Source organism: Hirundo rustica, chromosome 3, assembly GCF_015227805.2.
Source record: "Hirundo rustica isolate bHirRus1 chromosome 3, bHirRus1.pri.v3, whole genome shotgun sequence".
NCBI classification, from domain to species: Eukaryota; Metazoa; Chordata; class Aves; order Passeriformes; family Hirundinidae; genus Hirundo; species Hirundo rustica.
In genome coordinates this window covers 56,230,960-56,256,121 of record NC_053452.1, presented here as the reverse complement: position 1 = coordinate 56,256,121, position 25,162 = coordinate 56,230,960, and the positions used below count along the sequence as shown (strand labels likewise).

General features: G+C 41.7%; 1 protein-coding gene across 2 annotated transcripts; it reads left to right on the top strand.

Annotated features, from left to right (window-relative positions):
* Positions 1-210: 210 nt before the first annotated feature.
* OPRM1 (opioid receptor mu 1) lies at positions 211-23,768 on the top strand. Of its 2 annotated transcripts, none has more exons than XM_040059143.2 (4): positions 211-574; positions 14,409-14,761; positions 15,692-16,212; positions 21,362-23,768. In XM_040059143.2, exons 1-4 carry the CDS (start codon positions 255-257, stop codon positions 21,398-21,400), a joined length of 1,233 nt encoding a protein of 410 aa, XP_039915077.1. In that variant the 5' UTR covers positions 211-254; the 3' UTR covers positions 21,401-23,768. The 2 variants fall into 2 exon arrangements, with proteins under 2 accessions (XP_039915077.1, XP_039915078.1); XM_040059144.2 differs by lacking the exon at positions 211-574 and adding an exon at positions 13,888-14,049.
* Positions 23,769-25,162: the final 1,394 nt, after the last annotated feature.

Sequence of the window (25,162 nt, the reverse complement as noted above, 5' to 3'; positions counted from 1 at the left end):
CCGCCGCCGCCGCGTCCCGCCGGCCTGGGAGGAGCGGCGGCGGGCCGGGGCGCGGGGAGGCGGCTCCCGCCGCGCCTGCGGACACGGCCCCTCCTCCCGGCCCGCCCCGCCCGCCGCACACATGTGCCCGCGCCCAGCGGCGGGGCGCGCCGTCGGGGCGGGCGGGCGCCGTCGCCTCCCCGACACCGCGCCGGCACCGCGTCCCTCGGGCGCGGGGAGCGGAGCGGGCGGCCGCGCTGACGCCGCCGCGCGCCATGGCCGTCGCCTACCTGCTGGGCAATGGGTCCGCGCCGCTCCTCGCCGGCGCCCTGGAAGTCCCGTTCGCCGCCAACGCCTCCGCCTGCCGCCCGCCCGGGCCGCCCTGCCCGGCCTGGGGCAACGCCTCGGCGGCGCCGGGCTGGAACCGCTCCGAACCCTGCGGCGGCGGCGGCAATGGCAGCGCGGGCGGCGGGCCCTGCGCCCCCGCGGGCGGCGGCCCCTCCGTGGTCACCGCCATCGCGATCATGGCCCTCTACTCCGTGGTCTGCGTCGTGGGGCTCTTCGGCAACTTCTTGGTCATGTATGTCATCGTCAGGTGAGTGCCGCCCTGCCCCGCCCCGCAGCCCACGGCCGCTGCCGTCGGGGCGGAACCCCGTCGCCGGGAGCCGGGATGCGGGACGCTGTCCCGGCGGGGATGCTGCGGTCCCCCTCCGCCGGGCGGCGCGCAGAGGGGCGCGCTGCGGGGTGCGGACGGGTGCCGGCCCCCGCGGGAAAGGGGTGAAGGCTTTTGATAAAGAGCCGGAGCGGGTGATGGGGGGAGAGAAACTTGCGGTGGGGCCGTGGCGGGCGGCCGGTCCGTCAGAAACCGCTGCGCGTCCGAGGATATTCTCAGGACCCTCCGAGGTGCAGCGCCTCTGCGAGCGGCTCTGGCCAACGGGGCCTGAATCCCGCACCTGCCCCTAAGGAACGAGGATTTAAGGACTATAACCACTGCCTGTTAGCCTGTACGGATACAGGGGATAGCCGGCACGTATCCACCTGTCTTTCCACCCACCTCTCCCAAATGCACGAACAAAATGTAAACGGCACCGCGGCTAAACGCTTCTCTGTGGTCGTGTTTGGACATCCTCTGCCTCATGTCTAGATTTGTATGTGTATATTGAAATACATTTAGGTATGTGTATAGACATACATGGGTATGCACGTCTATAAATACGTATGCCGTGATCGCGACGGCTTTCCGTAATTCCGGCGTTCCGGCTGTGCTGCAGCACTTCGCAGCTTTCTCGCCCGCATGAGAAAAAGCCCCCAGTGGGGCTGTTACAGATCAGATCACGCGCGATAAATCGATTGCCCGTAAATGAGCGGAAAAGGAGTGAGCGGGAGATGAAAGAGGCTCCCCTGCCGGCCTGGCAGCGGAGCGGAGCGGAGCCGGGCGTGTGGATTCCGCGGGGGAACACTGCCACCTCCCGGGAGCCACGGGACGGCGGGGCGCGGCAGGACGGGGCCGGCTGAGCTCATCTCCTTTCGTGGCTGCTCGTCGTTTCCAAACCGAGCGTCCACTGAGCCCCGGAGAGCTCAGCGGGCGCTTTTAAGGGGTGGGGGGAGATGGGGATGGCTCAAGGGCACTCTCCGTTCCTATCGAGGCAGCCCCAGCACTTGCAATTTCCCCCCCCGTCTGGCGCGTCCCTTCTCACTTTGAGCTCTGCGTTCCCCGAGGAGTCGGGGCCGCAGGAGCCGGGGCTGTCTCTTGGCATCGCTGGCCATCCAGCGGCAGTGGGTGGCTTTGTGGTGCGTGGGTGCAGCGCAAGCAGTGCCAGCCGTAGAAAGCCGGGGGTGGGGGTCGCGGTCACGGGTGTTGGAGTGTTGCAGCGGGATGGAGGATGAGTCCTTGAGCGCGTGTTAGGGGTGTCACTGCAACGCCCGTGCATCTGGTAGACCTAATGGGAACACAGTATCCATCAGTGGTTCAGCCTGGAGCAGTTCAGAAGCCTTGTGGGTTTAACTATACTTTAGTGGCTGCGTGCACGGAGCTGGGGAGATTCTCTTCTGTCTTGTGGTTTTGGTCAGTCTGATACTCGGGCTGTCCGTGTGAAGATACATCTGCAGAAAGGCTTCTGAGTGGGGGCATGACTGCAATAACCACAGCACTGTTGAATGCATTCCTCTGGGAGGAAAAGCAGATGCAGAGTGTAACAGAGACAGGAGAGCTGTCAGCAGAGAAATATGCCACAGGTTGTCCCTGCCTGGAATTATGTATTTAATATCCTGGGCATAACCCTTACTAGGTACATATTTCTTACGGTAATTAATTGAATTATGCTTGCATCACAAAGCCAAATCGAATGAGGCACTTGTATTTAGATTTCTATCTGAAGAAGGCATCTTTCCCTGAGATGACAGCTTAAAAACAAAAGCCAGAAGCAATAGGAGAAAGCAAAAATATATTTTCATTTTACAGAGGAAAACACAAATTAAATGGCTTGTCCAAAACCATCAGGAATTTCATGGCAAACCCCACATCTCCTCTGCAAGAGCAGCTTTTGGTATGACAGAATTCCTTCCCAGTTAATACCACACAGCTGTGTAACAGTTGGGATGACAAGGAATTTACATGCTAATGGCTGCATAGGATCTGAGGCTTTAGCAGCATAAAAATACATCCCCTCTCTGTGCTTCTCTGTAGGTGTAGTGTTTTCTGGTCAGCAATAGGGAACTTAGTGATTTAATTCCTTTTGCAAGCTATCCTCGCTTGAGAGTGTTTCAAATCATAGAATATGAACCTATGAAATGGTGATCCTGGCTGCTCACATTCATGCCTCCTTGCATCCAAATAAACTTAAGAGGCCAGTTTCTCTGGATTTGATTTGTCATCATATAAAATTACCCTTCTTTGTCTGCCTTTCCCATCATGCCCACTCAAACAAAAATTGAACTTCAAATTAATTGTGAGAGGAATTGAGGCTACTAAAAAATAAGATTTTAAAGTAATATTGGTACCTAGTTTGTCTTGAAAATAATAAGAGTTGGGAGGTAGGTGCTCCAGGTATTTGAAACTGTCCTGTTCACTTTTCAGGGGCCAGCCCCCAGTGAAAGCAGTGACTTCAGATTGAGCTGCATGCTCACATCTCATGCTTGGTTTCTTTGGAAATCATTTTAAAATTATTCTTATAAAAATTCTTATAAGCATTATTACTCTTAAAATTTTTCCACATGAGGCAAATCCAGGGGTTTGGAACCAGAGCTATGCAAGTGGTGGCCTGGCAGGGAATTATCACTATCACTATCACTCCACAAATGCCACCTTGCTGTCCCTGCTGGGACAAACAGAGGTCAGAAAGCAGGTATGTCCAAGGAGGAGATAGAAATGTATTGTGATTATCAGTGTGAAAGAAGACTCTGTGCAAAGTAGGTCCATGGATTTCCAATTTATACACATTAAATTATAATTAATGCATTCACATCTACCCTCCTCATTCTTCCAGATGGTTCCTGTTTAGCTGAATGCTTTCATCCTTGAATTAATATTTACCTGTTTTATATGTAATGTGTGAGGCTTAACCTCATGTTACTAACACTGAGCTGTTTCCTTTCTCAAGTACCAAAAAGGCCTTCAAGTGACAGCAGTAGTAGTTTCATTGGTTTTACTGCCAGCCGTGAATTTCTTGTAATCTGGAAAATCTGTAGAAAATTTTTATTATCTGTTTTCCTCATGTGCTTTGTGTAAGTGCGAAATACTAATGTGAGCACAATGTTATTGTGGCTATACCAACAGCAAATGCTACTTCTAGCTGCTGCAGAGTACAACAAGACAGTGTACAATTAGTACCATGTGGCATTGAATTAATTTTCACAGTAATCCAAAGGCGTTTCCAGCTTTCTCATCGAGTCGGTGGAATATTAGTCTCACAATTGGAGTGGAAATAAGAATGTGCCTTGTGATAAAGGCAATACTAGAAAGCTGCAATTGATCCTAGATGAAAATCTTAAGCATTGCAAGTCTGGAAGAGAGGAATAGTTCACAGAGGCCCCAGTCCTCCACAATCCAAATGCTCTGGGAGAACTGTAATTCCCCAAACAGCCGCAGAAGTCACTCAAGTTCAGAGTGATTCCTCAATTGTTTCGCTATAAATTTTTCACATATCGTAAACAAAGGTGTCTCCGGTCCTTTGCCATCCTTTGTAGAGGAAGGAAATGTCTTGTTTCATTGAGTAAATGATTTTACACTGCTTTACAGAAAAAAAAGAAAAAGAAAAAAGAAAAAAAAAAAAAAAAAAGGCAAACAGGGAAAGAAGCTGAAGAAGTCCTCTGTGAAATTAAGATAAATCCTTCCATGTATCTCAAAACAGCCTCTTAATAGTGTTTTGGAAAAAAGAAGCTGTGATTGAAGCATCATGTAATCTGCAAAGACTGTGCAGCACTGAAAACTCTGGTTAGTTCAGCTGAGCTCACTCATAATTCAGAAAAACTTTTATTAAGTAGAATAGACTTAAAGTTGAAATTTCAATTGTAGAAATAATTGATCACCAAAGGAATAAATATTCTCACACATTTGCACGAAAGTGTGGAGTCTTTTTAGAGAAAAAATATCTGAAAGTTATCACAAGCTTTAAAGTGGGTGAAGTATTTTTTAGAAACAAATGTTTCTAAAAAATAGGTTCTTTGCAAGGTGATGTGGTGTTATGGATGCAGTATGTAAGGTGACCTTCAGCATCTTTTGTAGCAGCACAGATCAGGGAGCTTAGAAACCGAGAAGTGCATGAAATTCCTGTTTATCTTTTCCTGTCCACAGCCTCATGAACTTCTCTGCATTTGCACAGCGCTGCTTGTGTGAGTGTGTGTCCTGCCTGCCCCTCTGACTGCGAAGGTTGCACCCCCGTGGCTAAGAGCTGAACGCCTCAGCAGCCTTATCCAGTCATGTCAGTTATGAATTAATACAGCTCACAGCAGCAGCCAGAGAAGACCTGGGGACAGAACTGAGGGAGCACCGTTGGGCAGGAGCAGCAGAGGAGCTGGATTAAATCAGCAGCATGACAAGGGGGTGACCCTCAGCATCCTGCCTTACAGAAAGGCAGGTGTCCCTGTTTGCATACCGTTTGTGACAGAGTTTACCAACCTTTGCTAGTGGGTAAATGTTTAACTAGCAAGCAGCTCCCCTCCCTCCCCCAAGATGAAGGGAAGCAGACAGATAAAATGGAATGTATACCTTTATATTCTTTTATTGCTATTATTAATACTAATATTATGTTTTTACAGACAGTCTGAAAATTTGGCCAAAAATACGTGAGGCTGAAACCTGGGTGTAACACCCATCTCACTGAGGAAGCAGAGGCACCTGAGGGATGAGTGAGAGCTCTGCAGCCCGACTCATCTCCAGCCCCTGGGCCTGACATGCTGTCCTTTTTGCAGGAGTGCACAGACCCTCTGGCTCCGCTAGTGCCTACCACCAGGCAGTTCTGGGCAGAAAATAACCCTTCTCACTCAATTTGCCTGTAAAAAGCTCTTTGACCCCACTGGACGTTATGGTAATGGCTCCCATGAAAAACTTGTGTTAAGCACTTCCTGATTTTTTTTTAAAAATTTCTTTATAAAAAATAATCAAAAGTTACCAACTTTTCAAGGTTTCAGTAAGGGTAGAAAATACTTTATGCTCATATTGCTTATATTACATTATTACAAGCAAACTAAGGACTAATGAGCTATCTAGCTAACATAATCCTAAGTACTACTTTGTTTCATTTTAATTTACAATGTTTTCCCAAACTGTCAAGCATAACTTTTGCTGAACGCCGTGGATAATCTTTTGTAACTTTTCTAGATCAAAAGGTGACATATTTACAAAAGTCTCATACATAACATGATGCAAGTCCAAGTGTCTCAGAATCATAAGGTGTCTAACTAGCCTCTTTCCCAGCCATAGCCAGCAGCTTGTGTTTAGAGTGGGAAAAAATAGGGGCAACACTCTGCAAGTATCCTTCTAATAGACTTTTAGACTGCTGAGAGACTTTCTGAGCTGCAGTTTGCATCAGCATTTTATTCAGTAACTTTTTGTGGACATTTCTAACATGCACACTCCCCCAAAAAAATGAGGATCAAAAATAAGATTGGAAGAAGAAGGTCACAAAGATGCTTCTAAACAAAGGTGCTTCAGAACAAATATTTGAAGCATTTTTACTGATTCTAATTTGGTTATTTTTAAGCTTAGATATTCTAGGATGGTGGTTGTAGAGATCTTCATTAACAGACATTTTCAAAAAATTATTTATTTGCATGATGATTCCAAGTGAAAACAACGTTTCAATGCTTGATAAGTCTCTTCAAAATACAAATCCACTCTTGTAATTATATTTTTAAAAAATCAAAAATCAACTATTTTCTGAATTGTAAGCTGATCTCAAAGAAAGCTCGTTTTATAACCATCTATGTCTTCTTTGGTTTATATCAGGAAGTTTGGGTTTATTGTATTGAAAGCGGGAATATTATAATTATCTTTCAAAGACCCTTAGTCCCTTTTGGAAGTGGTCTTTTAATGATGTTCACTATCAAGGAGTTCCACAGTTTAGCTGAGCTGTGAGAAGCATTCTCATTCATCCATTTAATGTTAAACACTTCTAAATTTTATTTATATTTCCCTTTGAATTTATGTGATGAAAAAAGGTAGGGATGACACACCATAGCTAATCAAATAACTGTGAAGGACATGAAATAGATTTTTTTTCCACCTTCTTACTGAGAAGTGTTCAATTATCAGCTATAAGATCTTGTATCTCAGATCAGGAATCAAACTTCAGAACAAAAATGTTTGTGTAAAATGGAGCATCTCCTCCTTGTCATGTTGTGTGGAGCTGTTCCAACTGAGTGAAGTCTCTTTTTTAAGGAGGAACAGGGAGCAGCAGTTGTCACCGTGCTAATCTTCAGCCCTGGGATGTGCTGCCCCTATAAAAAAAATCATCTAAGGAGCCAATTACCCAAGTCACTCTCATAAGATTGTGGTCTTAGTAACTCCCTCAGAGCTGCAGTTTCAGACACAATCTCATCCTTGTCATGTAGAGACCGATGATTTCCAGTACTTTTGTTTTGGTCTTCTCATATAAAACATAACTGTGCTCCTTCTTCCTGACCTGCCAGCTTCCACCATTGCCTGCTTTTCCCTTCTCCCCACATCACAGGTGAGCCTTCCTCTGCATTTATTCTCTTTCTTGTTCCTTTGTCTCACCTCTGTCACTCCTTTCCAGATCACACTCAACAGCTTCACCAGAAGATCCCAATCTCCAGTAAGCACCGAGTGTAACTTTGGTGTCTGCAGTCTGTGTATGGCCTGGCCTCCAGCCCCATGCCCTTCTCCCTGCTACCCTCTGACCTGGGGGATTGATTCCCTGCTGTTCCCTACCACACCTTTAGAGATCTCACATCTACTAGCTTTAAAACTGTCTTCAAAGGCTTCCCTGCCTACCAGGCATATTTCATGTACAGTCCTTATCTCAGGTGATCAGACTGCAGATCAGGAGGAGGGTACAGGAAACCAGACAAAGTAGCTGAAAACTTGTCCTCTCTAGAAAAATGTCACGACAATTTTCAGAGGTGTAGTCAGCAGTTTTACTCTCAGTAACACTTCCGTGAAGGCAGAGGGGGAAAAAAAGTCAGATTGAATATACTGACAGTTTTCCTTTATATGTTTTACTAGCAAAGCAAAACCTTCAACAATAAGCACCTGCTGCTGGATAATGGCAATATATTGAAGTTAGCCTTTTTAGCACCATTGATTTATTTCAGAGAGATATGTTACACAATAACCGTGAAAGCAGCGACCTTTATTGGAGACCTGTATATGCTTCAGCACCAGGCAAACAGAGACTCAAATAAAAGTGGTTTGACAAACAGGCCAGATTAAGTTCTGAAATAATTGGCAGGTAATTTTTCCCCTGTTCAACTAGGCTGCAAGGGAAGAAAGTGTATCAGCAGATGACTGGGCACTGGAGCATACTTATTACTGTCATTTGGTTTTTTTATCATTAAGTGTCTTTTTATGATGTCTGGGAAAAGGAGAGGAAATTAGGAGTTAAAAGACATGGCAACATCTTAACTGTTTTGGTGGCAAGTGATACACCTATACCTGTTCTCCACTCCTTTTTGGAAAAAAAGAATGCATCACATCAGTTTTATTTTGTATGGATTTCTGCCAGGATATTTTTCACAATTATTTAACTTTAAAAAGCATAAAAATAATAAGAAATCGTAAAATAATTACCTGTTATGACTACTGTGAAGTTTGTGTGTTCAAGAAGTAATCTTTTAGCTTGTTAATTCTCTCAGTCAGACATCAAGGGAAAGGACCAGCCTTTGTCCTGAAAACAGCTATTTTTCCTGGAAGAAAAAAAGCTTGTTTTATTTTCTCCAGGTAGGGACTAAACTCACTGGCTCTAACTAAATAGCAGAAAGTGATCTTCTATATGATGCCTTTCAGTAGCAAAAAAATAAAATCAGGAAGAGCCACAAAGACAGCAGCAAGTCATTTTTAGTCCAAAGTCCAGCACAGGAACACAGGATGAGTCAGGTGCCCTCACAACTCTCTTGGTGCCACGTCATATCCCAAAAGACTGGCACTGAAGTTGAAAGGTGACTCTGCCTAAAAGGCTTTTGTTTAGCTCACCGTCTCCCAAGCTGAGGTATGAGATAGATTCCTGATGGGCTCTGAGTACAAGAAAAATGGTCCTGAGCTGGTGCTGCTTCCCAGGAGGTGATGTGCTCTGCTTGCTTCTCCTGCATCCTGTAGGCAAATACTGCTGGATCTGTACATGCCTTGGCACTGCCCTGGCGGTGGAGAGGAAGTCAAAGATGCTGACAAGGTAACCCGAGGGAAGTAGACTTTGGGGACCTTCTCGCCAAATCTCATTTGTACTGTGGAGGAGAATAAAGTGACAAAGCAGTAGGAAAGCAATTTCTTAGGGAGAAAAGAGGTAGTAACTGAAGCAACGACAGTCCAGCAGCTCCCTGTCCTGTGCTGAGGTCCACACTGAGCACATATACACTCAGACTCCTTCAGAAGATGTCCCCTTGTCTATTTGAAGAAAGGAAAGAAACCTGCTCCAGAACAATGTATGTGAAGTATGACTGAGTATGCCAAATAACGAAACTCTTTGATTTTAAATCTACTGCACTCCCTCAGTATGTCATACCTTGACACCTAAAAGTGATTCCTAATATTTTTCATCTCTCATTAAACCACCATGACAGGTCACAACTGGTCAGTGACTGGGTAGCACTGTGCTGGGATTCAGGATGCAAGGCTTTAACAGGAGGGAACAGCAACTGCTTCTGTCTCTCTTAAAGGCAGTAAAAGCATCCTCACTTCCCCAATTCAGCTTTTACCCCCAAACTCGAGATGGGTGCAGGAAGTAAGTGAATGTGATACAAATTGCACAATTTCATTGCCACCAAGTGTGAATGCTTTCAGCCCTGCTGTTGTACCTGCTCAAGTTTTTGTTTAGTTTTTCAATTTGTTGTTGGTTTGGTTTCACTCAGGGCTTACTATGTTTAAATTACAGCCTTGTTTAAGATCTCTTCAGTAGAACATACATTGAAAGGATGCAGAGGTTGTTAACCAAAAGATGGCACCTGCAATCTGGGTGCCCTTGCTGCCTAATAACCTATCAGGGTTGTGCACAAATTTATGGTGCTTATAGCCAGAGATGAAATTTAATGGCTTAAAGAATAAGCATTCTGAAGTACCCATTAACAGAAAAATCAAAGACTTAAGTTTTCAAGCTGATTGAATCATGTGCTTGCAGACAGGAAGGTTAGACCTATCCAGAATATATATGACTTCAAAACTTTTAATAGGTTACAGCTTGCCACAGCACACGTCACAACAGTGGCTCAAATATAGTACGGGACTTTCACTCTGTAGAGACCCATTACCATGGGAAGAAAAGAAAGTGATAATAAAATAGATGAACATCAGTAAAGTCCATCATTTGAGACCTTTTAGCTCAAAGGTACTTTCCAGAATGTGGCTTGAGAGACTTCATTTCAGTATCAAATATTAGAACTGGATTGGCAGGCAGAAAAACTTTTGAGGGTTTTTACAGACCACCTTGAATATGTCGTGACTGTTCAAAGCTTTAAGGGCTCAAGAAAAATTGAAAGTACCTGATACCTCATTAAAATATGACAAAAAATCCCCTTTTCCTGCTGTTTTTGAGTTGCATATACAAGGTGCACCAAAACAATCATGGGGGGAAAAGATTAATTTAAATTGATTCTACTAGGCATACTTCACATGTTTTTAATCTTCCCACGCAAGGCAATCTCAACTAACCTAATGTATTCACATTATGATTCTTCATTTGGTTAACAAGTCATTTATGCAAGAAGAACATGAATTTGAAACGGCAGCCTAATCTCCAGCATCAAGAAGAGTTGTGTCAGGTTGTCTTGTATGCAAGACCTAACTGTTGGCTGTTCTTTCTTTCAGCAGCCAAACCATTTTGAGAGTGACTACTTTCTGCAGTGAATCTCCAGTGATTTTGTCCAGTTTTTCATGTATTTTGCACTGAACTTAAACACAGATCTTTGAGTAGTCTTTGTCTCCAAAACAGCATTCCGTAGGCAAAACCTTGCATGCCTTTGTGTTGCTGAAAGTAATTATTACCAGTCTCGTCATCGACCAGCCCATTTCCGAAGTGCAAAAGACTGTTTCTGCTTTCTTCCTCATTGCTCTTATTCAGAGAGGACATTTTTCAAACTAATTTGTAATGTTATGTATTACTGGGAGCTGCATCATCATAATCATCATTATTATTGTTATCATTAATAATAATAATATGTGGTATGGACTACAGTAGCAGTATACAAACTCTGTGAGGTTTAAATAAAGTATGATGCAAACTAAAGATTTCATTACATTTTAAGAAGCTTAAAAGAAGAGACTCTTAAAAATATTTGAAGGTGGTAACTAAACTTTTGGAGTGGACAGGCCAGAAACAGGGCAGGTGTCTTTGCAGAGAGTCACAAACATGCTCATATCTCTCCTGTTGCATGAGAAGTGGAAAGGAAGGTGCTCCGGGCTCCTGTCCAAGGTGTTGTTACACTTGGGAGCTGGAGTCTCTCTGAGGTTAATCTGGTGAAAGCTTTATTTGGTTTACAAGTGGGCAGACAGTTGAAGGGTCCATTTCAAGACTTTCTTATAATCCTTGAATGCTAGGAACTTGGTGACTATCTGAGCTGAATTCTCATTCTTTTCTCCATTGCTTTTTCTTATTCCAAGCAAATCTCAATTGAGTGACTGTATAGTTCAGGTCTTCAAACTTGAAGTCTACTTTAAAGCTTTGTAGGATTGAAGATAAAGACAAGGCTAAGCTTTCCCTAAAAAGTTTGACAAACATAGCCTTACTGTTGTAAACCTGATTTATCATCTGCTATCACCAGCAAAAGAACAGTTATATAAAATATAAACATATATTTTACCTGCACTGAGGAGTTAGAAGGGGTATACTGGTAGGTGCCAGTATTATAATGAGCATAATTAATTTGGGTATATACCATAGCAGTATTGCACTAAATATTCACAAAAAGCCCCTGAATCATCACAGTCATCACTCTTTTCATTGCAGAGTTGTAAAATAAAAGTAAGGCCGCCCAAAGACAACTTGGGTCTTCACTTGCAACCTTGCTCATTGACATGCAAAATTTAATACACTTCATGTTTTAGGTGCTGAAATTTCAATGTAATCTAAATACCAGTATTCAGATTTTCATGAGTTTGTAATTAAGTTTTTTTCTCTACACATCTGTTAATTTTTAGATTCTCTAGTGAGTTTGAATGAAGGTGTGAAAGCAGTATCTTAAAAGATTGCATTTATAAATTTTGGTATTGCATTATAAATTTTGGTATTACTAAGTCCCTCTCAACTGTAGAAATCACATCACATATACATCTGTGTCTGAATAATGGAAATGTTTGTTCTGCTATTTCAAGTAGGTAGACTGATACCTTAGCAAACATATAATAACAGCTAAGATCAAGAATTTGAAAAGCTCCATTTTGATCGACTGTTATTTTCATGCTGTTAAAATTACATTTAATCAATTGCTTTGGTGTTTATTTATTCATGCTAAAAAATAGTCCTGGGACACTGTTAATCTACTTACTTGGAAAAATACATGTTTTACAAAATGTATCTTGCAGAAATAAGCCTCTTAGAAAATCTTTAAGTATTCTGTATAGAGAAACACCCAAATCCCATCGAATTCACTGAAAAGAATATTGTAAATTTCAATAGCCTTTTGTTGATTAGGCAGTTGTGGAGGTAAATAATCTCCATCACTGTAAGAGCTCTGCCTCTATTCATTGTAAGACCAGCATGATTAGAAGTACAAAGATTACAGAGTACATCAAGTCAAACCCTTCACTAATGGTCTACAGAGGCCGTTAAACAAAGTAAGTCCAAGAACTTTTAAACTTAAGCTGACAATAAAAATTAGATAGCAAAACTGAAAAATATGTAGCATTTAAGTGGGATAAGACCCATGCCCAGTGAAGAAACTTTATTCTGTTTATTCTGTTCTATTTGTTCTGAGCGTTTTTCTGTCCATCCTCTGTCATGCTAACCTGGAAGTCATTTACATATTGGTTGATGGTTTGGGCTTTTTTGTGGTGTCAAGCATTCCTTTTAAATCATAATGGCTTTAATTACTGATAACAAAGCATTGTCCCACGTGTGATGGCAGCAGCACTGAGCAGCATTCCCACATGTGCTTTCTTGTCCAGCTGTAAAGAAGGCAGGCAATCATCTAAGGTCTGAGCAGGGATCAGCAGCCTGGGTGAGGGCTCCTCAGACCTTCTGTCCTCAGACAGAATCCTCATGACCTCTGTAACCACCCCTCTGTCGCTGTCCCTGCCTGGGCAGATCAGGAGGGAGCAAGCTGGATATGTCTGCTCACAACACAGTCAAACCTTCAGGCTGGCTCTGGACACACTTTCAGCTACTCCTGGATATCCGAGCCTTTTGGAGAGATACTCATTTTGATAAACCACAGGGCTTAGTACTGGATAATAGTAAAAGCAAAATATAAATGCTGCTGCTTTCATTCTCATCTGGAAGATTCTCCAGCAAATTGCCCGACAATTATTTTCTCCTCCAAATACTTTTTAGAGCTGTAGCTTTTATTGTGTATGTCTCTCACACTGCAATCATGTACATTTTTTCCAATTTCCAGAAGAGAGGGTTGTAGATGCTTGCAGCATCTACCTCCTCTTATGTTAGTTATGAACTTGTTATATGAATAGAGTAAGAAAAGTTTTTACAGGATTTCAGAATATGGAGTTTATTTACAACTTAGAAGTATCATATTCAGATCATACTTTTTCAAGGCAGCAGTCAAGATAGAGTTTGGATCTACTTGAAAATCTGTTTCTAAGAACCACCCTAAAGTGAAATTAGGATTGTTAGTGTCTTCTCATACACAGTGCTAAAAATGAGAGAACAGATCCAGTACCATTGATCTCAAATGTTCAACATAAAAGATTTCTAGGTCCATTCAACAAAAAGTCTGTATTTCTGCACACCCTACCAAAGAAAAATTCCAGTGCCTTCATTGGGATTTTTTGCAACTGATTCATGTTCTGAAGAGATCTAACTCAGAGAGATAAAAACCACGAAAGTGTGTATTTTATGTTTTGTCTTCCCTAGCAGGTTCCCTGACAGGTCTTTTAAAATGACCTATTCCTCTTGAAAAGAACTAAATAAATTGTAAAATGTTTGATCAAACGCTCTGCTTATTAGTTTTGCAGAAATGGAAGGAAGTTGCATCAAAAGAGCAAGGCATCTGACCCTCCAAAATCCAAGCAGACACAGAGCCCAGCAACCTCAGCAGCAGTCAGGGCAGCATGGCCAGGATCATTACTTAAATTGAAACATTTTTTGTACCACTGCAAAAGTACAGCATCCAGATAAAAAGTGGGTCTCAAGTGCTGCTCATTTGGAATGACATCATTACTACTTCACAACCTACAAATGAATTCTCTATTTCTACAGAACATAGTTATGATATTTGGCACAACATCAGCAGGTACAGAAAATCTATCCATGTAGTACTGTGTCTGATCTGTAAACATAAAATTTTCAGCTTCTCAATTTTTAGCATCTATAATATTGTTTCTTCTATGTGTATCTTTTCCTTCTGCACAAGTTAAATTTATCTTTTCTTCCTTACATGCTTTAACTGATGTCTCACTGAACTACCAACATGTAGGTGAATCATAGTGTGGTCATTCGGTTAAAAGCAGAAAAAGTGATCTTTTGACAGTATCTACCACATTATTTTACAGAAGCTTCTTGTAGATGATGCACTGAATTCAGTTTTATTTAACAGTGTCAGTTGTGGTCATTCACATGCTCTGCCAATTTTTTTTTTTTTTTTTTCCCTAGGTACACAAAAATGAAGACTGCCACCAACATCTATATTTTCAATCTTGCATTGGCAGATGCCCTAGCAACAAGTACTCTGCCATTCCAGAGTGTGAATTACTTGATGGGGACCTGGCCATTCGGCACCATCCTTTGTAAGATTGTAATATCCATAGACTACTACAATATGTTCACCAGTATCTTCACACTCTGCACCATGAGCGTGGATCGCTACGTGGCTGTTTGCCACCCCGTTAAGGCCCTTGATTTCCGCACCCCCCGAAATGCCAAAATTGTCAATGTCTGCAACTGGATTCTTTCCTCTGCTATTGGCCTGCCAGTTATGTTCATGGCAACTACTAAATACAGGCATGGTAAGTCTGGCTTTCATTCCTAAATTGAGTACTCAACATTTAAACTCCTTTCTTCGTTGTTTCACTGTAGTGTAGAGGCATTGAATTAATTTTTGGCCTCCAACCTGCATAAAGCAGTGCAAATGAGTCCCTTCAACAATTTTGCATCTGGCTGCAGTTGACTGGACAAGGAGTGCATGTGATCTGTCCCTTACGAAAAGCAGCTCCAGCTCCTTCTGTGGGGCCACAAGTCTTGCTGTACCACTCAGTTTACCATAGTGTTTGGAAAAGCATCTGTGCCTCCCTGCCTTCTGCTGTGGGGCTGTTCTGCACTGCCCTACAGCACAGGAGCCTGTGCTTTACCCAGGATACTCCCACTGGGAAGCTGGCAGTCATAGATATGTCCCACCCTGTCCAGCAGAACACGATACAGAGCAGAGAGCACATTCTGGACCATTGGTGCTCTAAGATCTTCCATAAAGGCGCAGTGACGGGATGTCAGCATAAATCCAGACCCTCCATAGTGCATAGTTACCAAGTGTCGTGTCATCCTCTTCCCTGTTGCCGTGAAATGCCCAAACTGTCAGCATATATGGTGTCTTAGCAATCTTTCTCTTCACCATGCTTTATACTGAAAGTGAAAATGAGTCAGAGTTTAAACACTTACGACAACTCAGCTCTTTTCCTTGTTTAGTATACATTAAATTCCAGGCCATAATATCTGAAAGAGAACATATTAATTCGGTTTTGTTTTCTTAACTCATGCTTCATGCATGTTTTGCAGCACTCGATCCTACCAATGACAGGTCACAGATTGCTTCATTTTACATGTTTACTTAGGTGTAAAGTCTTCATATTTTTGCCTATGATATTTAATTAATTAAAAGCTTAAAGAAAAGCAAACGAAAAACTGACCTGCATGTTCTTCTCTGCTGTTTTCTTTTTCCTCAGGCTCAATTGACTGCACACTTACATTCTCCCATCCTGCTTGGTACTGGGAGAACCTCCTGAAAATCTGCGTGTTCATCTTTGCCTTCATCATGCCAGTCCTGATCATTACCGTGTGTTACGGGCTGATGATTTTACGCCTGAAGAGTGTTCGCATGTTATCCGGCTCCAAAGAGAAGGATAGGAACCTGCGGAGAATCACAAGGATGGTTCTTGTAGTGGTGGCAGTGTTTATTGTCTGCTGGACTCCCATCCACATTTATGTTATCATTAAAGCCCTGGTCAACATCCCAGAAACTACTTTCCAGACTGTCTCCTGGCACTTCTGTATTGCTCTAGGGTACACAAATAGCTGCCTTAATCCAGTCCTTTATGCATTTCTAGATGAGAATTTCAAAAGGTGTTTCAGAGAGTTCTGCATCCCCACCTCCTCAACCATTGAGCAGCAAAACTCCACCCGAGTCCGACAAAACACTCGTGACCATGCTTCCACTGCCAACACTGTGGATAGGACTAACCATCAGGTATGACTAGCAGTGGAGATGTCATCTCTGGATCCAGGCCACCCGCTTGGAGATGACATGTGTTCTGAAGTTACCACTTACACTGATTTGTAGCTGTTGGAAGGTCTGAACACTTTCAAGGTTGTATTTAAAATTGGTGTATGCATACACAGAGACCCCCAGTCCTGCATAGTGCTAGTTCTCTGCCCTGCTTGATGCTCAATAGTCAAAGGTTCTAGAGGGTACCTTGAGTGACTGGGTCCAGCGTGCATACATGTACAAAGCACATAAAACAGTGTTTCCCTTGCAGGATGTTTGCAACAGGTTGAAAATCAATCACAGATTTCCCTGTTCACATTCCCTGTCTGCTGATGGAGTCAGGAGTGGGACAGAATACAGATCTCTCTTTTTCTCCCATTGCAGCAGTGAATAAAAAGATAAAAAAACTCTGCTTGTTCATTTTCTATTGATGAACAAAGAAGGCCTATCTGACCTCGTTTGTCCTGAAAGTCATGCAAGAGATAGACCAAGACTTGTCTACATGCAGTTCTTGTGTCAGATAATTATGTGGTGAATAAGGTGGGGTGAGATATGTGTGTATATTTATGTGTGTGTATACATACATATACATATATATATACACACACAAAACTATATACACACCTGTTAAATACTAATGTGCCATTTTGCCATTTCAGGTATACCAAGAAAATACCTTTTCCATATGGAAAAAGCCTTTAAGAAGTAGGGATTCTATGGCACATCAGATAACAAGAGTTGTTTTGGGGTTTGTTTCTTTTCAGCCTATTTTTGCATAGTTTTTGCAAAGAAGCTCTTTTGTCCATGTTCAATATCCATGGTCCTGTGCTTAGTCTTGAGAATTTCCAAGCTCCATCTCTCAGCAAAACATGAAAGCAGAACTTAACATTCATGAAAGTAAGTCAAGAACATTGCAAGCACTAGAAGTTTGAGTTGTCTCTGTAATTCCCTAAAAATAAGAACGAAAGGCATAAGCCTGGTTCATACCTTGCCATATCACCTTTCGGCAATATACTGAGGTTGCTCATGCGACAGTTTCTCACTGCTGCCACTTCAGCCACAAGCTGGCTGCCTCCTCGAGGTGCAGAACTCAGTGGCTTCTCGTGAAAGCAGCTATCTGCTTGACACTCAGCTGCTGCCAGAGAGCCCAAATAAGAATATTTTCATCTCCAAGGAGACTAAACAGTAATTGCACCAGAAAAGAGGAGGGAAGTCTAAATGGAGAAGGGCTAAAGCGAGAAGCTTTATTAAGCATCGACAATTGGTATTGTTCACCAATGTCTGATTCATACAAGCCAAACTGTGGCCTGTGAAATTGACACCTGCTCAGTCTGGTGGTGAAGCAGAACTGCCAAACTTGGCATAGGCACACACACATATATATATGTGTGTGTATGTATGTATGTATATATGTATGGTATTTACTAGGTGTAGCAAATTACTACATTCATCTGTTAATAATGCATCTGTAATCCTGAGTGGAGTTAATTTTGTGCATGTGTCTGACAACCAGATTGTATTTCTGTATAGTACAATTCCAGCCTTTTTGGAGTGTAGTGTGTACGCACCCATTTTCTGCATTTAGTTATACATCTTTATATTACTTCTAGGAGAGCTGTAGCCTTCTAAACTTCTACCCATAGAAAATATTAGTTTGATACTGCTTGGAAGCTGAGTGAAATGCAATCTATTTCCCTGAGCACTGAGCAAGCACAGAATAGGTGATGTTTCCCAGGGAGATGTTTCAGCCTACACCACGAAGAGAGAGTCTGCTGGGGCAGGGATGGAGCAAGCAAGTGAAGTGATCTTGAGAGTGGACATAAGGAGGAAGCTAGTCCTATAGTTGGGTTCTTTGTTGGTTAGGGTTTGTTTTTAGATTGTTTGTTGTTTTTTTTCCTGCAGGGAATAGTGAGGAAATAAATTATTTATGAAAAAATAAAGCATATGTAAAGAGAAGGGAAGTGAAGGACACTGAAGGGAAAAGGAGGTGAGAAGAGGAATGCTGAGGAGAAAGAGAAGCATGAGGAATGAGGTCCAAGTGAGACAGTAAGGATAGAAACTGAAGCAGAGAGCCAAACTGGATGGAACAAAAAAGGTGTATGCAGAGCTGTGTGAAATTCTTTGATTACTTTGGTAGCTCTTCCTGGCAACTAACCATCAATTTTCCCCAGAGGCAGGGAGAAGAAGACAGCACTTGGTAGCTCATAGGTGGGTAGATAGCTCTTTGCATGTTTGGGTGTTTGAAAGACTGGAGTGGCCAACTCCATTGCCCTCACCACCATCCCTGCAGTCCTTGCTTTGGCAGCTGCTGATGCTGCCGTTGGGTTATTTCTGCCACATGTGCTCCCTGAATGCTGACCTGGACCTTCTCCCTGGAGTTCAGCTCAGCAGCTATTTGGTGCAGTCTTTCTCACTCTCTATGATGTCTATAGAGTACATTCACGGCAAGCCATTTTCAAAGGTTAATATTAATTTATCTTTTTTTCTCCAGCAAGCATTTCTGTAAGAGATATTTTTTGATGTCTGCTTTTATCAGAATGAGACAAGATTGTTGAACTAATTACACTAAAAAGGTTCTCTGGAATAGTATCTACAAGTGTAATACCTAGTATTTTTATATTATTATTTTAAACACAAAAACCTCTAGAGTGAATGCAGCTTCAGCTCTCTGAAAAGAAAAAAAGAAAATAAACCCCCAGATAAACCAATATTTGTTCAGATGGGGACATCTTGTAAATTCCGTAGACAAGGTATTCTTTTGACAGGTAAGTGCTTTTTGTAAAAGAAAGTCTAGCTTGTGTATCTGTTGATTGAAGTGTACTGACAAGTTCTCTCTTGTATAGACAAGGCCTTGGAGAGCATTTGGTATGAATTCTAATTGCAAGGCTGTGTAGTACTTGGCACACTTGCTATAATTTTCTAAGAAACAGATGTTCAAGTTGCTTTTTTGCCAAGTAAGGATTCTTTTCTCCTGCTAAAGTTAATGAGAACTGCAAGGCTTGATCACGTAAGGCCTAACACTCTTAAAGTATTTAAAAGCATTTAGAATTAACACTTTTAAGAATTTAAGTTGTTGGAAGGAGCTACAATGTCTTCTATCAGTTCAAAAGCACCAACAGGAAACATCTTCATATTATTCTGAGTTAATAGACTGGTCTTTGGCCCATGCTGTGGCTCCTTGGCATTACCAAAAAGGTCTAGATTAAGTGCTTGTAGTTTTCAAGAGGGTTTCTGCAATCTTATAAGTGCATTTGCATGGAGAAGGAGTGATGTAATCCTGGGGGGGAAAAAATGCTTGAAAAGTGAAACTACTTTCTCTGAACTTTTCCCTGTGAGCAAGTATTGGCAATGAAGGACCCAATAGAAGCTTTTGCAAATGGATAAGGGGTTTTGATGTTGACATTAACTGATTCATATCAAAATCTTGGCTAGTATATGGAAATAACTTTTGCTTCAGAGGTTCAGAGACTCACCGCATCAATTTATCTCTGACATTATAAGAAGGTTTAATTTTTTTAATGTAAAATCAGTTGATAGCTATTTTCCCCTGAAAACTGTTTTTGCTACTTCCTATGGGCTACTAACAAAAAATCCCAAATAATTAGGGAACTGGATTACTAATAGTTATAGAAATCTGAGAATTTTGTTTTAGTGGACTCGTTTCTTTGTGGCCCATTTTTATAGCTGCATTTATAGCAGCCTTACCTGAATGTATCCAAGCAACTAAGCAAATTATGTATGGCACATCCTCAGGACTATTTAGTCATCCTATGTGTAACTCTTCCTTTCAATTTTAGCTTCTGATGCTTTCTTGTCAAGTGCTGAAATGTCTAAATGCCCTAATGGAAACTGTAAATTCTCCCCATATGATGAAAATGAGGCCTCAGATATGTTCAATAACAAAAACCTCAGCCCTGAAATCTTTGCCTTTACTGCTTGGATTGGCAGCCGCTGGTAGAAATAAAAAGGATATTGGATTCAAGAAAAGGTTTTTAAATTAAAACAAGGAAAATTTGAAAGCTAATTTAACTTTTTGATTAACTAAATGAAGAAAGTGTTTTCTTAATTGCTAATTTTCCTTCTGCTATATGACCCACTCATATACAAGTATATGAACAAGTATAGGGAATGCTGGTGATTCCTGTTGCAGAAACATGAAAAAAATTAGGCAGCTTCTTGGCAGATTCACATCTACCTGTATTAACAGAGAATGGCCTTCCTGTGTATTTTTAGAAATTAATATGCGTCCTTTGTGAATTATACTCTATTTCATAATAATTTTCAAGTACTGGCTGCTTTAAAAGCCCATGTCTGGCAAGACATCTATGAAATACTTGTCCGAGTTCAATAGATCCTTAAAACTGGGCTTTCTTTTGTAGCTGGTATGCACTGACATGAGCTCTTTGTGAATCTCCAGGCTTCATCTGTGTCTCTGCTTTCCATTCTATAAATTCTTTATTTGCAGAGTCTCCCACCCAGCTCTCAACAGGTTCTGGTACAAAATTTGCAGGGCAAAAAGGGGTTGCAGCCTTTCAGGACGTGCCATGCAGTAAGCAGGTTTTCTTGATGAAAACATCTGCAGTGCTACCGTGCCTGCATGCAAGTAGGACTCAGTGTGGAGACTGTGGGCACACAGGGCTGAGAGGCTGTTGGGTTTTCTTGCTGATGTAAATCCACCTCACATAGGATTGAAACTAGGCTATAACTGAAAATCCCAAAGTTAGACGCTGTTCTGATGTGAGCACAGAATGTATTCTAAAACACATTCTAACTAAAATGCTAATTCCCCTGTAACTGCTACAGAAAGAATACAGAAAGGGAGTAGAATTTTTCCATGCTTGTGAAATTCATAGAGAGTTCCACCCTAGAAAGAGAACAACTGGCTTGATATGAAGTATATTCTAATTCAAATTTCAGACCTACTAATGTTTCTTTGTGATCATTTCCTCTGTTGCTTCACAGCAAAAGTGTAGTCTTGCCTTGCTCTGGGCTATGTGCTTAGCTTTATACATCAGGGCAGTAGCTGCGAATGAGAAATAAATTCCTCCTAAAAAAAAAACACATGCACAAACTTGTGGGTGGGGAGATATCAAGCAATTGTTCATTGTATTTGCAATTTCTTTCCTTTCAGTTGGAACTTCAAGAAGCTGAAACTACTCCACTGCCGTGACCCCACTGCAGGGTCTGCTGCTGCATGGTTCTCACAGCAGTTGCCACTGCCACAGTGTGCTAGTGGCAACGTGTAGGATATGCTTTCCCTCAAAAAAAATACCACAGAGGGAAGTGCCTGCTTTTCCAGTCTGTCAAAAATTGCTTCTGCAGCACATCTGCATTGCACATAACAGAAGCATGAAATGTAACAGCGAGCAGAGCCAGAAGATATGGGGCCTTCCAGGCTCCAGTGTTCAAAGCAGTCCTGTTTACCAGGAGCACATACATTAGTCTAAAACAAAGCTGCTGTGCTTGTAGTCAACCTGACATGCTCTTGGTAAGTTACAGTGGTGTTGAAACAGATTGGAAACACAAATTCGAAGCTAGACAACTATAGTTTGGAAAATAAGGTGAGCTTTTGAGGATAGAAAATCATGGAATGTGAAGTTGTAATACTGTTGGGTACACTCTATTTACTCTTAAAATTTATTTGTAGAGGTGTTTTCTGTGCAGGTTATTTGCGTGCTGAAGTCTCATGAGGTCATGTAGAAAAACGCATTTGTAGTTCAAGAGGTCTTCTCTTGTGAGGGTTGCATGTTCTGCAGTTTTAAAGGAAGATGTCTTTCTCAGTGATCCCTTAATGTAAAAAAAAAAAAAAAAAAAAAAGACCAAAAAGAATCGAAAACCCACTCCAAGCTTCATCTTCTGCTTCCATTTCACATATATTAAAAAAATACTTTAAAATCAAAACAATGAGCTATCACTTTTACTAAAAGAGGTGAGTAAATGAAACTACTATACATTGTTATTGATTGTCAAATGGTCCCCAAAACAGCATATATTAACATAAATTTCTTTGTGAACAAAAATGTAGCTATAAGCCTGTCAGAGCTTGCACAGGCTGATGATTTCTTCTCTTTCAAGTAGTTTCTCAAATTTTAGCTGCTTTGTCAGCAGCATTTTCAATTTGTAAGTAAATGACAGCCCCTCGTGAAGTACTTGGAGCAGTTAATGTATTAGACCTTTTTTTTTAAAAAATAAATTTTAAAAAACAATTTGCTAGACATCTATTTTTTCTTAACCAAACCCATAGAATGTTTGTTTTTCTAATTAACGTAGTACAGTCTGCATCTGCATTTTGTATTAGCTGCTAAAATACGTTAATATTTCAGGAAGAAACATTGTGCTGCAGCAAATGCATTCTTAGCTGTTTTCTAGTATGAAAATTAGAAATATCCATGTAGATAATTGTGGTGCAATGGTATTTTCTGGACGTTGTTTCTTACTTGCTTTGTAAATAAATCATCAGTAGTTAACTGGGGGAAAATGTGCTTTGATGAATTTAGGTGTATTCTGAAATGCTACTATATGGAACGGGGTGGGGGGTTGTCTTTTTTTCTCTGCAGCCGAAATGTATTTCTTATTTTCATTGCTAAAGTCTGTGTTACAATAAGGTTATAATGTGAAATTGTTTGTTTCTGCCATAGACTGCATAATAAAGATTGAAGACCAAATCCTTGCAAGTTGTAAATTAAAGGGTTATTTGAGTTTCATCACTGTGTTGCAGCTAAATATGTAGCCTATATATCAGCAGAATATGAAGCTAGGTATAACAGAAGTGCCTTAATTTGTTTCTCTTTCTGTTGAAAATTCCACTGTGTGTTCATATGGATCTATGTTTAATTTTGTATTAGTGTAGCTGTATCACCTCATAGTCATCATTAAAGTTAAAACCAGAACCATCACTACTCTAAGAGGTTTGCATCTCATTTTTAAACAGTATAACACAGGCAGTTGGAAGAAGTTGGATTTTGCATCACACAGCAGTATTATTTAAATTAAAAAATCAACATAGAATACACTAGATTTAAATGGATTAACATCCAATGACATCATTACTACCTGATGGATTGAAAGTAGTCTGGCATGCCCACATACAACAATCAAAATATTTTAAAATATTGAATGAGTATTTGGAAAATCTTAACTGATAGACCAAAAACGTGTGTAAGTAAACTTAAGATCATAGTTTTGTGAGTAGTCAAAAGTTCAGGTTTCACAAAATTTTCATAATTAATTGAAGCCATTATTTCCTTACTTTGCATGAAGCACACAGGCAAAATGCTGTGACTTGCTAGCAGACAGCCAAATATTTTTAAGGGCATTTTGTGTTTCTACAGTCCAACAATTGAGAAACCTGACTGTAAATACGTTTAGCATTAATAATGTTGTAGCCTTGATGGTTTAAGGATATGAGGAAGTAAATTTTATTAGCAGAGCACTAGCAAAAAGTAAGAAAAATGTGGGGTTTATTTCCATGAGGCTTGAGTGTTCATTGGTAGTGCTTTGCAGTAAGTAGCATATTATTACACAACTTCTGTATCTGCATTGTAAACCTTTAATAAAAATGTCTGTTTCTTGTGGATTTGCGCACAACCCCATTGTCTGTGTGGTGAAAACATAAATTGCATTGATTCCAAACAGACCCCTGAGGGAGACCATTTGTCACCGATGCCCATGTGGATGCTGAGCCTTGGACCAGTACCCTTTGGGAGTGGCTGTCCAAGCAGTTTCTCGTCTATTGAACAGTCCACCCATCAATGCCATATGCCCCCAGTTTAGAGAGAAGGATATAGTGGGAGACTGTTGTAGTGCATTAATTTGGTTTATATTGTATTTCATTTTTATATTGGGTTTTGTAATGATTTCTTCTGTACCATCCTGTTCCCCTGGAAAATGTATCACGAGGTTTGTCCCTGCTCGTCCCCGCCCATCCTCCCACACTGGAATGTAACCCAACTCTGTCCCACTCCCACCTTTTCCCTGATTGGGTAGTGGCTTGTCCCTGCCTCTAGCCCCGTCCCCCTGAGTAAAAGCCCTGGGAAGGGGGTGGGGTGGGGAGCTCTCTTGCTCCAGGACCAGGACGGGGATGGACTGGGCTCTGGACTCTGCAGGGGCAGGACCCCAGAATAAAGCTGTGATCCCCCCCAGACAAAGAGTAGACTCTTTCCTTTTGCCATCGACGGACGCCTGCTCTCCCTAAACGAAAACATTTGCAGCCTCTGGGTAGTTTTTAGGACCCTGGAAGGAAGATTCCTTCTGGTGTGGGCTCTCTCTCTCAAGCTTGCCGAGCCTAAAACGGAGCACGGGCTCCGAGGGGAGAGAGAGAGCCGCCTCAGGAGACCATGTCAAATTACCTACGTCCAGACACCCAGACCCTTCTCTAACCCACTGACGTAGTCGCTCCATCGTAGAAGGCCACAAGGTTGATCAGGCAGGATTTGCCCTTGTTGAAGCCATACAGGCAGTCCTGAATCACCTCCCTGTCTCATTATATGTGCATTGTTATAATTCCTAGGAGTTCCATGATGTTCCCAGACATAGAGGTGAGGCTAGTATATTGGTTCCCAGCAGCCTCCTTTCTACCCATTTTAAGGACAGGTGCAATGTTTCCCTTTTCCCTGGGATTAAACCTGACTGCCATGACTTTTCAAATATGGTGGAGAATGTCTTGGCAATTACATCAGACAATTCCCTAATTACATGAAGGAGGTTCTATATAAAGGGAAAAGGAAAACTGAAGAGATTTTCTACTTAAATGTCCCCTTGACACAGGGTGCTCCATCCTGGAGTTGAAATTTTCCACCAGAGAGATAGACTCCATGAACCCAAGTCTCTTTGTGTGAGCTTGCCTGTCTTGAAGCTGGAATGTAGCTGACTGTAAGTGCAGATGGTTCAGCAGAAGAAATACGCAGCTGAGTTGGATTTGAGCTGACTTGTG